The sequence below is a fragment of the Astatotilapia calliptera genome, chromosome 23, assembly GCF_900246225.1.
Source record: "Astatotilapia calliptera chromosome 23, fAstCal1.2, whole genome shotgun sequence".
In the NCBI taxonomy this organism is placed as follows: Eukaryota; Metazoa; Chordata; class Actinopteri; order Cichliformes; family Cichlidae; genus Astatotilapia; species Astatotilapia calliptera.
The window spans coordinates 37,797,261-37,812,638 of record NC_039323.1 but is presented as its reverse complement, the minus strand read 5'-3'; the positions used below and the strand labels follow the sequence as shown (position 1 = coordinate 37,812,638).

The window sequence follows — 15,378 nt, the reverse complement described above, 5'->3', positions numbered from 1 at the left end:
AAGTTTGTACTAGTTAGACTACATAACACATAGGCCCTCTGAAGGCAAAACATTAATCCAAATCATCTTGACGTACACGAAACCTAAGCACATGTTGCTGACCGTGTCACCTACAGTAACATAAAATGTGGAGCACTGCTTTATTACTGCACAAAACCTACCCACCTCTGCCGGGTTTTTTCTAGTGGACTCCAGTGCACAATTCACCAACAATAGTCATCCCAAAGAGTGGCCTTTGTATAGAATAAAAAGGCTTTAGCGAGACCTAAACAAATCAGTGTAACTCTGCAAGAACAATCTGTTATTATCTCTCTGCAGTCCTCTTTTATTTTCCAATGCCCTTGTTTCGTACAAAGACAATATCCTGGCTCACCCCCTCATCCAACCCCACTGCTCTCAATGATAAGTGCGGTTCTCTGCAGATCAATACAAATTGAATTTGGGACGGATGAGGATGCAGCATCCTACCTCTGCCTTTATTTTGACCAAATATAAATAAATAAATAAATAAAACTTCCCCAACAATGTGAGGAGCAGACAGAATTCAAGTCAGCCAGAGAGACAGTGAGAAGAGTTTGGCATTATGTCTTGGCTGTGCCCCGCCTTTCCCCGGCCTCTGAGCGGCTTCTTTTGAATGATCCTGTGGCTAACTGCACTCGCACACCTTGCACTGCGCCAGTGTGCTCACTGACTTTTTTTCCTCCATGGCATGGGCATGCTTTGTGCGTCGCACACACCTCTCATTGGCTGGCTCCATTGCTGCTTGCTCTCCTTCTTCTTCCTTCATGACTGATCCACAGCGTGGATGATAAGGCAGGCTAGCGTGTGCACATATTAGCAGCTGCATTCAAGCAACAGCAAATTGAAGCATCCATAAATAAGAAAAAAGGCCTTGAGACCCGAAGGCGCTGTAACCTGATGTTGACCTGACTGCGCTGTTTTCTTAAAGGTACCACGAGTTTATATTGCCGATGCATCCTCTTCACAATCCTTTGCTCATACTCCTCCCGTCTTCCTCCCCAGTTTATCAACTTTATGACCCAATTCCCAAATTGTGCAGTCAGATTCTGCACTAGAGGTGAGGAGGGCTAACCTTAGGACAACGAGTTGTTTAGTCAGCACCTTTAATCCAATTTTCTTTTAGTCCTTTTATTGAAGCAGAGACCCATAAAACCTGTTTTGCTGCACTGCTGTGAATAGGTAATACCATTATCCATAATTCACTTTTTAAAATCTAAAGCAAATAGGATAAAGCGCACAGTAGATAAGGTTACACATTAACTGATGCAGTTACAGTAAAAAGGTCCTCTCACTGAGATTATGTTGTTTTACTGTGCCACATTACGTGTTGCTTGCCATGCTGTGATCTTCTTCCTCATTACAAAGGCGAATGCAGTCATCTTTGCTTTTCATGTCACTTTAATAGAGCATCTTTCATTTTAACTAACCGCAATGTTTAACTCTGTGGTGCATCAGCAATGCATTGTTGCTGTTTAATTGGACATACATACATACTATTAAAAAACCCACATACATGAAGCATAGGCTTGTGCATGGACCCTTAAGTGCTGTGTTCATCACACCCGTGTCATCTTTTTTCTTTTTTTCCCCCTCTCAGCAGTGACATCAAATATCAGGATGTTTTTTAAGAAGTTAGCACAAAAACAATTGATATAAAATGACTTATTTTTACTTTGTTAGATTAGAGGAATTTTAATAAACAGAGCTCCACATTATGTTATTAAACTGTAACGTTGCCTCACCTTCCCGAGTTCATTGATCACACCTAACAACGCCACACACCCTCACAACGCAGATTTAGTTTGAGGATGTGTCTGTAGTTGAATTGACGCTACAGAGAAGGATGTGGTTGTTAAACTATTTTTGTTAGCCTTTGCTAGTAACTGTACTAATTTGTAGTTTTTTGTTTTGTTTTGTTTTTTTAAATTTGCCTTCACAAAGGTATCCAGTTCTTGCTGCTGGTTGTGAGGGCTGTCTTTTTTTACCTCACTCACATCCGAGTCTGTTGTGTACATTTTAACGTTTGTCAGCCTCGAACCACCTCACGTCATCAAATAGGTTAGCTTTCTCCAGGAGCGCCTTAATGGTTGTGTGCGTAGGTCTGTAGTGTCTTACTTTGAACACTGCTGAGAACTTCAGCGCAGATCTCACATCAAGTGTCAGATCAATATTCCTAGTCTGAGCCAGTCGTGTTTAGCGTACTACTTTTCTGTTCTTGCTGTTCAGAAGTAGTTAGTTACTAAATGCTTTCCCGGTAGCTTTGGAGTACATTGTAGAATCTTGCTTATTTTTTTAACCAAAGTTTAATTGTAGATGCTTTTTTTTGGCTTTTGTACTAATTCAAAAAGTAGCAATGTTTCTTTAAAGTAAACGAAACAAAACAAATTTTTGTTTATGTGCATGCCTATTGTTTTGTATGTGGTATACTTGCATTCAGATTATTTTTGTTTTTGTTTTTTTCCTTCTCACCTATCCACAATGCAATGCTGTCCCCCATGACGCACCTCTGCTTGCTGTTACCTGTATGTTAATACGCTTGAATCCCATTGGCCCACTGCCATCATGTGCTCGCTGCCTGCTAATTAAAGACTCAGTCGACTGCCAAAGCAATGAAGCGACCCCTCGAGGCAACTGTAGACCTGGTACTTTGACCTTTCACCTTTTGCTTTGCATGTAGCTTCTTTAATTGTACTGTAGCCACTCACAAAATTTAATTTGGCTCTTTTGTTTTTTGTGAAACCCTGTAAAAGACTTTAATGATATAAATACGTATCATTTATGATCACCAGTGGCAAGTCTAGATTGTACTGTACATTTGTTAACTGAACAACTACAATGTAATGTTAAAATAACTCCAGCTATCGCACTTTCTTTAATGTGTTGTTGACGATTGCCCTGCTACGGTGTAGTTTCTCATTGTCCTTGTGATAGTTACAGCAAGTTTCCATTTTTGCCTTCTTGTGCTGTGCATAGACAAATACCAGATTTAGGAAATGTTAGTGTCGACTTGTGTGAGTATACAGTTCAAATCTGCTGTGCTCCTGTTGTGTGTGTGTGTGTGTGTGTTGTCGGTGGCTAGGCGTTCCCCCACGGCGTCCTCCAGCCCCTACCAAAGAGACCAGCACTTGAGAAGAGCAACGGAGCGAGCTCCCTGTTCAACCCCAGTGTTTTGCACTACCAGCAGGCGCTGGCCAACGCACAGCTCCAGCAGCCCGCTTTCTTTCCCACAGGTAAGACACACACGCAGCACGCAGATGCAGATAGAAGCAAAGCACTCATAGGTATGCGGAGCACGCACGCACACACAGACGCACAGCTATCCTCCAAACGTGTTGTTGTTTTGGAGCTTCACACGCATAAAAGAGGGGATTCTCAAATGACCGTTTACATCTGTTTAGCCTAATTTTCATCTTTTGGCATGGATTTATTTGAGTGATGCTAATAAAGGCCTTCGCTGTGAGGGTGTGTTTTCAATATTCACTGCGCCATCCCTAAAACTTTGATCTAGTGCCTGCAAATATAAACACATAATTGCTGCCAGGTGGAAGGGCAGTGCGCGCTTTGATCAGAGCAATGAAAACTATCATATATTACCACCTCAATATGATACACCTGCCAGTCTAATCCCCAAGCATACAAAGGAGCAAAACAAGCCCAACTGTTTCAGCACAAGTGCAATACTAAAATATACAAAATATGGTGATTATTGTTATTTTGGCGATAATTTTATTCCAGTTTTACCAAATTTATTCAGTGATTTTTACCCGCAAATGAACACTCTGTCTGCTTTTCGCACAGAAAATAGCAGTACCTGAAGGGCCCTTGAGTCACTTGCTAAATGAGTTAACTGCAGCTAATATGGTAGCCTGTAGCCACACTCATGACTCATGAGGATAAAACTCCTATCCCTCGCTCTTCTCACTACCTGCCTGCTCTTTTTGTTTCCCTTGGTACGGGATTCCTAATGGTGCTTCATCATCCCTTCCTCTGTGTGTATCTGTGTGTGGGGCGTAGCCTGGCTCACAGTTGCATTTTTTTAATAACCTTTTACATTTCAGATAGGTGGGGTTTCTTCAAAGTTAAGATAAAAAGAAAAGTCTCAGGAGTTGTTTGCCTGTAATATGTATGTGATGGAGGCTTACCTGAGTACAGTAAAAACCCCACGTATCTCCATCTGATCTGGATAGAAGCCTGTGCACATCATTGTACTGATACTGCATGATGCTGCTGTCTGGCACACCTCTTCAGTTTTATTCTTGCCTCTTTTTTTTTTGACCAAAAAGTGCGATTTCTTTGTCTGTTTATTTTTTTGATATGATCATTTAATCATGTGCAGCTATTCAGAAATTCCAAAACAAGAAACATGCAGAACAGCATGTTGTTGTAAGAAGCCTAACATACAATACGAGCAGGCTCAAGTCTTTTTTAAATATTGTGCAGCCTGAAATGACGCATTAATACAATATGTCACCAAAAAGGAATATCCTCTGACCTCGGGAAAAACTCCCTGAAAAATGGAAAACTGGACAGACAGACTTACATTAGCGCTGCATTGCACTTTGCTAAACTTGTCCAGATTTTTCCGTACCTAAGTTTGCTTTATGTTAAACTTTGCTGCAGCTGCATATAAACAGTATTCTAACTAATAAATAACTCAACAACTTAATACATCTCTGCTTGCTTTCATAATCAGCCGACATTGCTCCAGTAACAATAGCAACTGAGCTGAGTGAAGTCCTCAGCTTTGGGTTTTTTTTTCTGTGTGTCTTGTCTAACCTTGTTGTTCTCCTTCCTCTCGATTAACCCATTTATTTTCTCCTCTCTCTCTCCCTCTCTCTCTCTCTCTCCCTCTCTGTTTCCCCCCTTTCTCTCTTTATCTTTCTCTGCATGAACACAACAGGGTCAGTCTTGTGCATGACTCCCGCTAGCAGTCTTGGTAGGTTCTGACCTTCTATTTGCTCTCTCACACACACACTGTCTGATTTAGGTGGGAGTTTTGGGGGATGGAGGGGTGGGGGGGGGGGTATGAGTGGGCACTATCTGCAGCCCCCCTTGCAGGTGAGACAAAAGGACATGATTCGAACACTTGTGAGTTATTATCAAGCTGCCCGTTTTGTTTCACCTGGAAGAGATGTGACTTTTCAGCGCTCGTCTCGCCGCTGACTCACTCTCTTGCTAATGTTTAAAGTGTTAGCGTGGACGCCGCAGACTGATCTGTTCTTAAGCTGTAGGATAGTTTTGTCTGTTTGCTGTGCTGTGTTGATCAGGAAATTTAAATCAGTTTCCCAGAGAAATTACACACAAACCGGAGCATTTGTCGCTGCACAACAGGGGATGGGAATTACCAGAAATTCAGCTGATAACATCAGCAGGTCCAACATTAGCAACAAGGTAAACTAATGACTAGAAATAAGCCCTAACAGCCACATCTCTGCTGTTTGACTCGTCAGCCCACACGAATTGAAAAGTTCCCATCCCCATGCCATCGATTCATCCTAATTGGTGTCTTGTGCCCTTTAATTTCTCTGGGAAAAACAGCAAACTGATTTTCCACATAAATTTCCTTACTTGTGATTGTAATCAGCTTCTCTCCTCTTGTTTTTTTTTCTCCCATGCTCTCTTTTCCTTTCTTTCTTTCTTCCTGACCTCCTTTGCTTTGCATTGTGAATGGTTGCATGCCATCTGCCGGTGTAACCCTAACGATGGCTTGCTGGCTCTCTGTAACTTCCGCCACCATCAACACCAACAACAAAAAATAAACAACAACCCCGTCAACATGCACGCACGCACCCATGCACGCACGCACGCACCACAACTGTTACCACAACTACCATAATGCTCCACCTACCTGTCCATTGCTACCACCTCCTTCCCTCTTACCCCCATTCCTCCTCTTCCTCCCCTCTTCCCTTTCCCACCCTCAAAACAAAGTCCCAATGATGTACAGTGCTACGCCTGCTACTGTCTCTGCAGCAACAACTCCTGCCACAAGTGTCCCCTACGCAGCAACAGCACCAGCCAATCAGGTTTGCTCCTTTTAAAGCTTTCTTTCATCAGTCCCCGGAGCTCTGAATAAGTACTGGGCTGCGATAACCTTAACCCACACCTAGCCCATCCCCATCTGTCCATCGGTGCACCTGCACAGAGCACGCTCACACTGGCATGAAAGCCTGTGAGTGGGTGTTTTCTAGACAATTTAAAGCAAAAAGCAGTGTACCTCTTATAAATCACAGCCCGCATTAGGCAAACCCGATAAGCACTTCTTCAGAGCTCCCACATTTGCAAGTAGTAGTTGTGTTGTGTTGCACTACTTCCTGATTTTTGTTTTTTTTTGCATGTTCTGTTTGTTTTTTGTTTTTTGTTTGTTTTTTAAAATTAGTTTTATTTTCCACTTTTCTTGTTGTTGTCGTCAAATAAGCCTCTCCATCTGCAGTAGGGGCCTCATCTGTACTGCTTGTGTTCTCTGCAAACACACACGTTCAAGCAAATACACACAGACGATTTCCGCAGCACCTAACAGCCGGTTCGTAACAGCAGCTATGTTGGATCTATTCCTGTTTTCCACTCCTCTCGGCTTCACCTTTTTACCTTTTCCTGGTTGCAGGATAAAAGGGAGAATAAATCATGTGAGGCAACAGTTCTAGGCTACACTTGTCAGGGTGAGAGACGCAGGAAAAAAAAAAAAAGAAGATCACAGAAGCTGTCTAAAAATGGCCCCTGATCGGCGGCTCTCCTGTTGCCACGTGTCAAGCAAGAGCCAGGGAAGCAAGGCCAGTTTTTTGAATGCCAGAGTGACGCATGTGTGCCCCATTTTAAACCTGGAAATTTCAGCACAATGCCTCATGCAGCTGGCAATCATTTACTGGTAGTTCTGTATAGAGGTACGCTGAGGACACACGGGCGAGCACATGAAAAATATTTCCACCACACGGCATGTGTGTCTTAATTGAATTTAGGAAAACATTCAACATGACAACACGACGAAAGACGCAAATAAATGCGTAAAATTATCTCACTTATTATAATAGCAGTGCCTACTACTATACCAAGGACCAATATAATCCTTCCCCACCTCTTTTTCAGACTCTGCTCCTCCATATTTTTCTTTTTTTGTACTTTTGCTTACTATCTCAATGTGAAAAAAAACCCTTGCATTTCCTTGAAATTAAACATTTTCATGATGCCTATAAAAGTGATATCTAACATCAAGATTAGAGCTCTCACCGTAAGAAATGACTGCTCACATTTCAAATTAAAAAAAGGAACATAAATGCTTTCTCCAAGATCCCCTTTCCATCATTAACCACGGGTCTGGTCCCACCACTTGTGCGCTTTATTGCCCCTCATAGGCCAGCAGCGTGTGCACTTCCTGTGAGTCACCGACTCTTCCTGTAATTGGCATGCAGCAGCAGTAGCAGCAGGAAGCAGAGCTGCTCTTTAAAGATGCATGTGGGACAAGGAGCCGGAGAAACACTGACGTCAGCCTTTGCTCTCTGTCTCCGTCTGTCCCCCCCCCACTTACACTCCACCCCCTACCCGACTCTTTCTCTCACCTCCTCTCCAGCCCATATAAAGATCCCTCCAGCTAATGCCAGGTATGAGCAGGGCCTCGGACACAGTTAGCCCTTGTAATCACCAGCTGTGCTGCATTCAGTGCAGTCATAAAAATCATATGGCTTTTCCGAATACACACCCAGGCATTTTCTGAGGGTACGGGGCTGCCGACGTCACTCTGTCCTAAACAGTGGCGCATTTGTCCCGATACTAGCGGCCTGCCGTCAGCTTTTTAGCTTTGATTATTATATTGGTTCTTTAACATAAATCCTGGGCCGAGACAGTTTGAGCCGAACTCGATAATTAATTGGGCGTCGTGTTCAGCCGAGGAAATCTGTGTCTAAAGGGTATTACACACCCCTGTGACGCCAGGATGCTGACACTCGTTAAGACCTCAGGAGTCTGGTCGATTCATGACCTTCTGAACTATTCATGCGACGCACATCGTTGCATGTCCTTGCACATATTAAGCATGTCCTAATGCTGCCGGGGTCTCCAGTTGTGAAGTGCTACATATTACTGGAGATTGTGAAGTTGCAGCACCCTCTGCTGTCGCTGTGCTGCAGTCGACTCAGACTTGCAGCCTAGAGGGGATCGCTTTGGCTGCTGGACTGATGGGAAGATTATGCTCAAGTAGAATTTCACATTGTTATGTCGAGGAGCTCTTCAGCTGGAGCATAAGAGTTGGATGCTTCACCTTGCTGTAGAGGGAACCTGCTTTAATTCTTATCACTTAATTAATATTTCATCTTATGAAATTTGCAAACTAGGTCACTGTGATACCGTGCAGTTCTTATAATTAGCTGATATTAACGCGTAAAAAAGGAAGTACAGCAGTTGAAATGTCCGCTGTGATTTTGCAGCACGTCATCTTCGTCTGCTGTCTCTCTGACTCGTTCTGGGCTGAAACACGCTGCTGGTATCACTGCACCAAATCAAAGGCAAACAGGACCTGCAAACAGTTCTTGGCATTAGTTTGTAGCGTCCTATCTGTTAAATCCCACCCATCTGGCAGCCCAAATTTTTTCCCCTAATTTCCACACTGCACTGCCTTCTCTCTCGACCTGTGCACATCACACGCTCTCTCCCACTGTGGTGACCTCCTGTGATGTGTGGTGTGACCAGCGGCTTCTGTCCTTTGCTGGCCGTCCATTGTCTATTAACAAGCGTCATGTGGCTTTGTTCTGCGTTGGCTTGCTGCCAGTGGCGCCCACATGATGGCAGCCAGCATCTCTCCTACCTGTCAGCCCCCCCTTATAGACAGTCTCACACTGTCTCGCTTTCTCTTTGTTGTGTGGCGGTTTAGGCTTAATCTCTTAAAGAGAGAATACAAACCGAGGTTACCAGACGAGGGTTAAATGCTATTTGCAAATAGTTAGAAGCTTGGTTCTTATCTGCATGAAACACCAAGCTGGTGATGTTGCCACAGCTCATCAGTAAGACAGATATGTATTATTCACTGGCAAATACTTATCTGTGCTCATCTGACCTTTCTCACGCATTGTTGTTGTGGTAAACACCTCCTACCTGTTGCTTTGGTGCCAGTCTGCTTCAGAGAAATGATTATGCACAATATGCCACATGGACTGAATCTAAAAGGAAAAGTTTCACAGTTCGTCACAGCCTCCTCTTGAGCACATATGAGGAGCTGTAAAGCAGCTGTACTAATTTAACGCTAACCAGCTCAGCTAATGATTTGAAACAGTGCAAATAACACCCTGAGATAAGTTTGAGTTGTTCCTACTTCAACACCTCCACACCTGGCTGTTTTTTAAAATTAAAAAAAATATATTGTTATAGTTATTGCATTATTGTAAAGGAGGCTTTAGAAACTGTCAGACTAACAAGGACTTTGTTTAATCAGACAAAAGGCAGATTTGATCCAGATCTAGATTTATATTTGACATTAAATTGATCATAAATGTCACAATATAAAATGCATTTATGGGTAATGGAATCATATTTCTATTAGGTCTGAATTTTGCAGAGATAACAAAGATCCATAATGTTACATCATCCACGTTTATCATATTAAAATACTACTGTGTCATGCAAGCACAGCTGAGACTTTGCAGGTTTTGTCTATAGTCTCAAAATCTCCTTTAAAAAATGAGCTTTTTTTCTGAAGCTCAATAAAGATATGCCAGTAACAGCTGAATAATCTGGATGTAGCAGGTACCATTTACCAGTACCATTTAATGAAGATGCCAGTTGAGGACCTTTTCTATCTGTTGTGGTAACAGCAAGGGCCCGCAGGCAGCAGGTGCTGTATGAAATCTTCAGCTCGAACAGCTGTCATTTATTAGAACCAAAATAAAATGATTAGAGATGCACCAATTGCTATTTTTTAAGGATTCCAACAACGTCAATGACAACACATTCAAACAAAAATCAACTTCGCTTCAATGCAGAATATTATTTTCATAATAAATTAGTTGTTAGACTTTACAATTAAATAGCCTTCTCTGTGTGAAACTAACGAAAATGAAGTGCTTTTCTCCTGGAAGGGAGAAAACGCTGAAAATGAGTTTTACACACATATTTATCTGATGTACGATACTTATACAAAAACAAAAGCAGGTGCAGCAGAATTATCGAAGAAAATAAAGTTCAGGTACTACATTTTTCAGTGTGTTAAAAGCTGCTAAGTAACAGGACGTCGACACTTTTCTGTTTTTCACTCATCTTCATATTTTTCCACTTATCTGCTTTGATCCTTTGCTCATACCGAGGCTGCTGGCTTGTGGCTAGCTCGAAACTCCGAACAGCTTTAGCTTTAACCACTTTTTCTTTGTTAGCTTCTTTAAAATGTTTGACTAGGTGATGGGGATTTAAGTGTCTTATTAGGTTTGTTGTTAGGAATGCTAGAAAGCCACAGAGGGTGATGCTCAGATTTATTGCTTCTTTACTCGGCACATTTTGCATTAGATAGCAACATGCTCCACTTGAATACAGGGTTGCTTGTAGCTGGATATGGGGCTCTGTGTATTTATACAGTAATAGGGAGAAAACCCTAACAATCAAACAACCCCTACAAGCAAACACTTGGCGACAGTGGGAAAGAAAAACTCAATTTTAACAGGAAGAAACCTCGGGCAGAAACAGGCTCAGAGCAGGTCAGCTGTCTGACAGGTTGGGGGTGAGAGGAGGAAGATTGTGTTTTACAATATTTCTAATCAATTTTATGTAATCTTAGAAATAAACAAAGTTGATTTTCTTCCAAAAACATGGCCACATTTTTTTTAGGCGTAGTGCTAGTCTTTTGATTTATAAAGAATTTCCAAAGCTTTTAAACACAATAGTGTGTGCAGATAAAGTTGTATTTCTGTCTTATAGGTAAACTGAAACGCTCTCTCTCTTTTTTTCTTTGTCGTTGCTTTCTCTGTCTCTGTCTTGCAGATTATCCTGAAGTAAGAGTCAGGAAGGGAACGGAGTGTCAAGAAGCTGCACTAGGAAACCCAAAACATCCCCTCTGTAAATACTACCTAACCTCTCCCATAGAGGTCCAGCAACCTGCATGCTAAGAGTGTAACACTTCAATTTAACCATAAGAACTGCAGTACCGGTGTAACACACACACACACACACACACACACACACACACACACACACACACAGGAAAAAATAAAAAGATATATACTGTATGTATTGCTAGAAAAAAAAACTATTAACAATGAAAAATCAAAAAATATTCTTATGTATAGTACATACATAGCAGACACACTATAGAGGTCATTTTAACAACTGTTCTCTCAGAATACCGTGGATCTCCTCTTCTTGCATATTTATTCTAAAAACCAACCTGCACAATATTCATCCCTTTGGTTAGTCAAGAAAAACACAGATGTTTGATTTGCACTATATGAAAGTATAGTGTTTAATGTTGAAGACAAGGAAGAGTCACAGAGACCCCATGCACAACACACCTACGCACGCGATGCTTTCACGAGGGTTTTTCGTCTTGCGGTCGTTGCTTTTCTCTCTGCAAAAGTTGAATGTCCTCGGGGCAGCCAGGCTCATGAGCTCTTCGTGTGATTGTCCCTGCGAGGGTTCCTGCGCGACCCTCATCTGCCACCCGATGCTGTTAAGATGCCATGATGAAGCTCCTCCCTCCCTTCCCTCTGCCAACTTTTCATCTCTGGAAACATCTTGCCAAAGTTGAGGCTTGGAAGAGGTCACTTTTTTTTTTCTTTTGCCATTGCCCACACTGCAAATAGGACCCACTCGCCATCTTTTTTAGTTGCGTTGCTGGGTTCAGATCTTTGATAGATTGTGCATGCAGTCGTGACAGGAGAAGTCGGAAGATAGTCGTGGCCATTACCGAAAAAGCCTGAAGGCTGGGGTGTGTGCCAAGGGCTCAGCAAAGCGCGAGGGTTTGTTCCAGACATGCCAAGCCTTGTGCGTGTGTGTGCGTGCGTGTGCGTGCGTGTGCATGTGTGCGTGTGTGTTAGAGACTGATGGTCTGCCGGCAGACTGGGACTTAAAGTGGGATCTGGCACATGATGGTGACACCAAGCCTGGTAGGAGAGCTTTTTACCTGGAGGAGGGTGAAGGATTTAAGTGCTAAGACTAAACAATTAAAAAAAACAAAAACAAAAAAAAAACGGTGCATTCGACGACACTCGTCAAGCAAACAGATGACTTGAACTTCAACTGGAGGGCTATCTGTGACCGTCGGTTGTTCTGTCCAACCCTACTATCACCGATAATCCTGTTCCATTTTAGAAAACTGTAGAAGTGCCTAAAAAAATTACTCATCAACAACACTTGCATCCAGAGTGTATCACTAAAAAGTCACAGACACAACACACTGGGCTGTCGAGAGCTACAAGGACTCTTTGGGGAAAAGACATCACACTTTTTGGCGTCCCTGGAGGAGATTTCCAGCTAAGCGCTCATTAACATCACAAGTGACTTTACTGAAAAAGAAACGTAAGAAACGACAAATCAAAAATAGCTTTGTAGAATGTTTGGTGACTTTCACAGTGTACCATTGTTTCTTACCATGGTTCTGAATAGTTTACATGAGGAACGTGAGTGAGACAAACATGTATTGTAAACTGTGTAATGTATGTAAAGTGTCTCTTATTTTGAGAGTTTATATTCATGGTTCTAGAAATGTATTCAAAGTTATTTAAGAGTTTGTGTTGTGTCTACTATCAAAGTATGTTTGAACCTCCCCCCCTCTCTAAAAAAAATCCCTCCACCTCCTGGAACAATCATTTGTTTTTGTTTTTTTAGAGCATAAAATGTTCTTTGGTCATTTTACACCAACATTTTTTTCTTTTTCTTTTTTTGTATTTTGACGACTAGCGGTGTGTTTTAACTCATTATACTAAATTTTATTTGACATTCTTCAAAATTCGGATGTAATTTCATGGTGCTTGATTAACATCGACAATCCACAATCATGCTTTTTTTTGAGTTTCATTCACTTTGAATGTCCTCACACACGTTCTGATCTGTGTGTAATATTTGTGGAAGGTGGTTTAAAAAAAAAAATTTCTATTTTGTTGTAATTTATCTTATGTTACTCTTGGTCAAAATTTTAGTCAGAAAAAGAAAACACAATGTTGTAAACTATTCTATTTTGAAATGAATGTAATTTATTGAGCTGTGCTACGTTCTGCACGGTTGGTCATTTCAAGGTCTAACCCGTAGGGGGCCGGCGAATGAGAAGTTGCGCACGTCTTGAGTGGGAGGGGTTTAAACGTCGACCCGCCCTCAGCCCTCCCCTCGATGGAAAGCTACTGGACCTTTCTTGCCTTCTCATCCATAGAAACGATCACGGTGTTGCAGTAATGAGCATAGTTATAGAGTTGCTTGTGTTGTTGGGAAAAAAAATGTTTATTGTATAGATGACATTTTACCAAAAAAAGCAAAGAAAATTTCAAAAAAGATGTACTTTTCACTCTAGTATAATAGTATTTCATAACATAACTTGTTGCAGTGGCAACCAGATGTTGCAATTACTAAAGTTGGGTATTTTTGTAAATGACATTGTTAAGTTGGTTTTTGTTTCTGTTTTTTTTTCTTTGCTAGAACACTGTACAAGGTAGATTGTAAAGAAGATATGAACATTTCTTATTCTTCTCTGAGATTATGACAGTGACCTAATATTTTCATTAGTAAGTAACAGCCTCTATAGTGCTGTGACTGTAACACTTAGAGATATAAAATTCATCGATGTTACATAGATTACATATAAATATATATAAAATATATATATATATAAATATAAGAACTAAATAATCTATAAATTAATAAGATGTTCAACTTTCCCCCTGACAAAGGACCTCTAGGTTCCACACAGATACATTTTATTCGAGGCTTATGTATCACTAGTCTTTAGGATTGCACTTTCATATTGTTTATTGATCTGTTCTGTTTTTCACTTCCTTCAAGGGTAAATCTGTTCATCAGTAAATGGCAGATATTACCAGTAAATGACTTCAATTCAACACGTTGCATGAGAGAAAACAATCTTTTCTTTTCTTACTAAATTATAACGTACTGAATGTTTCTAGTGAATAAAAAAAAATGTCTGTACACAAAATGTCCTTATTTGGTGCCCCCTGTGTATGGACTTTCTCTTGAAATGTTTTTTTTTTTTATTGTGTTGGCAATGATTGACTGATGGTAACAGCACTTTCTGAGCAGTTGGCCGACTGAGCAGACTCAACTTATCCAAACACTTTGCCTTATCTTGAGTCCATCGTACTTAAGGTTTTATGTTTTAAAGAGCTCTTATGAAATTTATTAAACAGACCTAAGTGGGTCTCTCTCTTTCTCTTCTCAAATCCCTTCAGAGTTTCATTTGAACTATGAATCTTTATATCGGAAATCATTTTTTTAAGGTTCTAACGTATGCGTCACAAGGCCAAAAGTGAGAGGAGACTGCAGCAGAGCAAACAGTCACCGATCTTTACTTCCTGTCTCCCAAATCTGTGAGTGAAATCGTTTGGGTCCCATTGCCTTACAATGGAACATGCAATTCACAGCTTTAGCCAGCAGAGGACACTATACCAGAGACTGAAGGTTAAGAAGTGTGGCTGCCTGTGTCATCATTGTTGCAGTGTACCTCACCAACAAAGTCAAGACATGAAAACCAATTGACAAGAAGACCCACGTCAGATTTCTAGTTTCAGTGTAAACATTTTTAAATGTTTTGGTTTTTTTTGCATATATTTTGTGCTACTTTATGTTTCTATAGTCAAATGTTTCTTTGGTTCCAGCAAGATAGTGTAAAATCTATTGAAAGAAAGAAATAAAGAAAATTAAAGTAATGATTTTTGCTTTGGATCTCGTTTGTGCCACACTCTCTCTTCAGTAACCCACAGAGATGTTTGCTCTAAGTAGTAACAGTACTGTAGCTCTGTCTACTGCAGTGCCGAACATCCTGCTTTACCCAGAGTTTTTATTAGAGGCCCTCTCGAGGGCCCCTGGTGGTCCCTAAAGCCCACTGCCTTAAAAGCAAATAAACATCAGCTCTCATGAAAAGAGATTATAAAGCTGCGTGCATTAAAACATCTGAGAGTTGCAGCATGAAGTTTTTGCCGGAGTTGATAAAACATAATGAGAGGACCCAAGAGCAGGACAAGTAAGCGCTTTTTCCATTATTTATTTTCTGCCATTTCCCGTTACTGCAGTGGAGTAGTGCTTTTCTGAAGGGGGAAAGCAGCTATGAGGGGTTATTAGTACCACAATGGTAATGTGTAGTTAACTGCCGTTTGATGACAGCAGTGGACGGGCCTCTCAGCAGCTGCTTATCATGTGTCACTAATTAGATAATAGCCTTCTTAA

At 41.2% G+C, this 15,378-nt stretch overlaps 1 protein-coding gene across 15 annotated transcripts in view; it reads left to right on the top strand.

The window, feature by feature from the left end:
* Positions 1 to 11,190, top strand: part of mbnl2 (muscleblind-like splicing regulator 2) — a 50,697-nt gene extending 39,507 nt beyond the window's left edge. For 6 of the 15 annotated variants that reach the window (XM_026159238.1, XM_026159237.1, XM_026159241.1 and 3 more), the window contains 4 exons: positions 2,610 to 2,663; positions 3,101 to 3,251; positions 4,922 to 4,957; positions 10,975 to 11,190. In XM_026159238.1, the coding sequence (XP_026015023.1) occupies positions 2,610 to 2,663; positions 3,101 to 3,251; positions 4,922 to 4,957; positions 10,975 to 11,099 (366 nt within the window). In that variant the 3' untranslated portion in view covers positions 11,100 to 11,190. Of the gene's footprint in view, positions 1 to 2,609; positions 2,664 to 3,100; positions 3,252 to 4,921; positions 4,958 to 5,952; positions 6,048 to 10,974 lie in introns of all 15 variants that reach the window. The other 9 variants (XM_026159246.1, XM_026159242.1, XM_026159248.1 and 6 more) reach the window with 9 other exon arrangements.
* Positions 11,191 to 15,378: the final 4,188 nt, after the last annotated feature.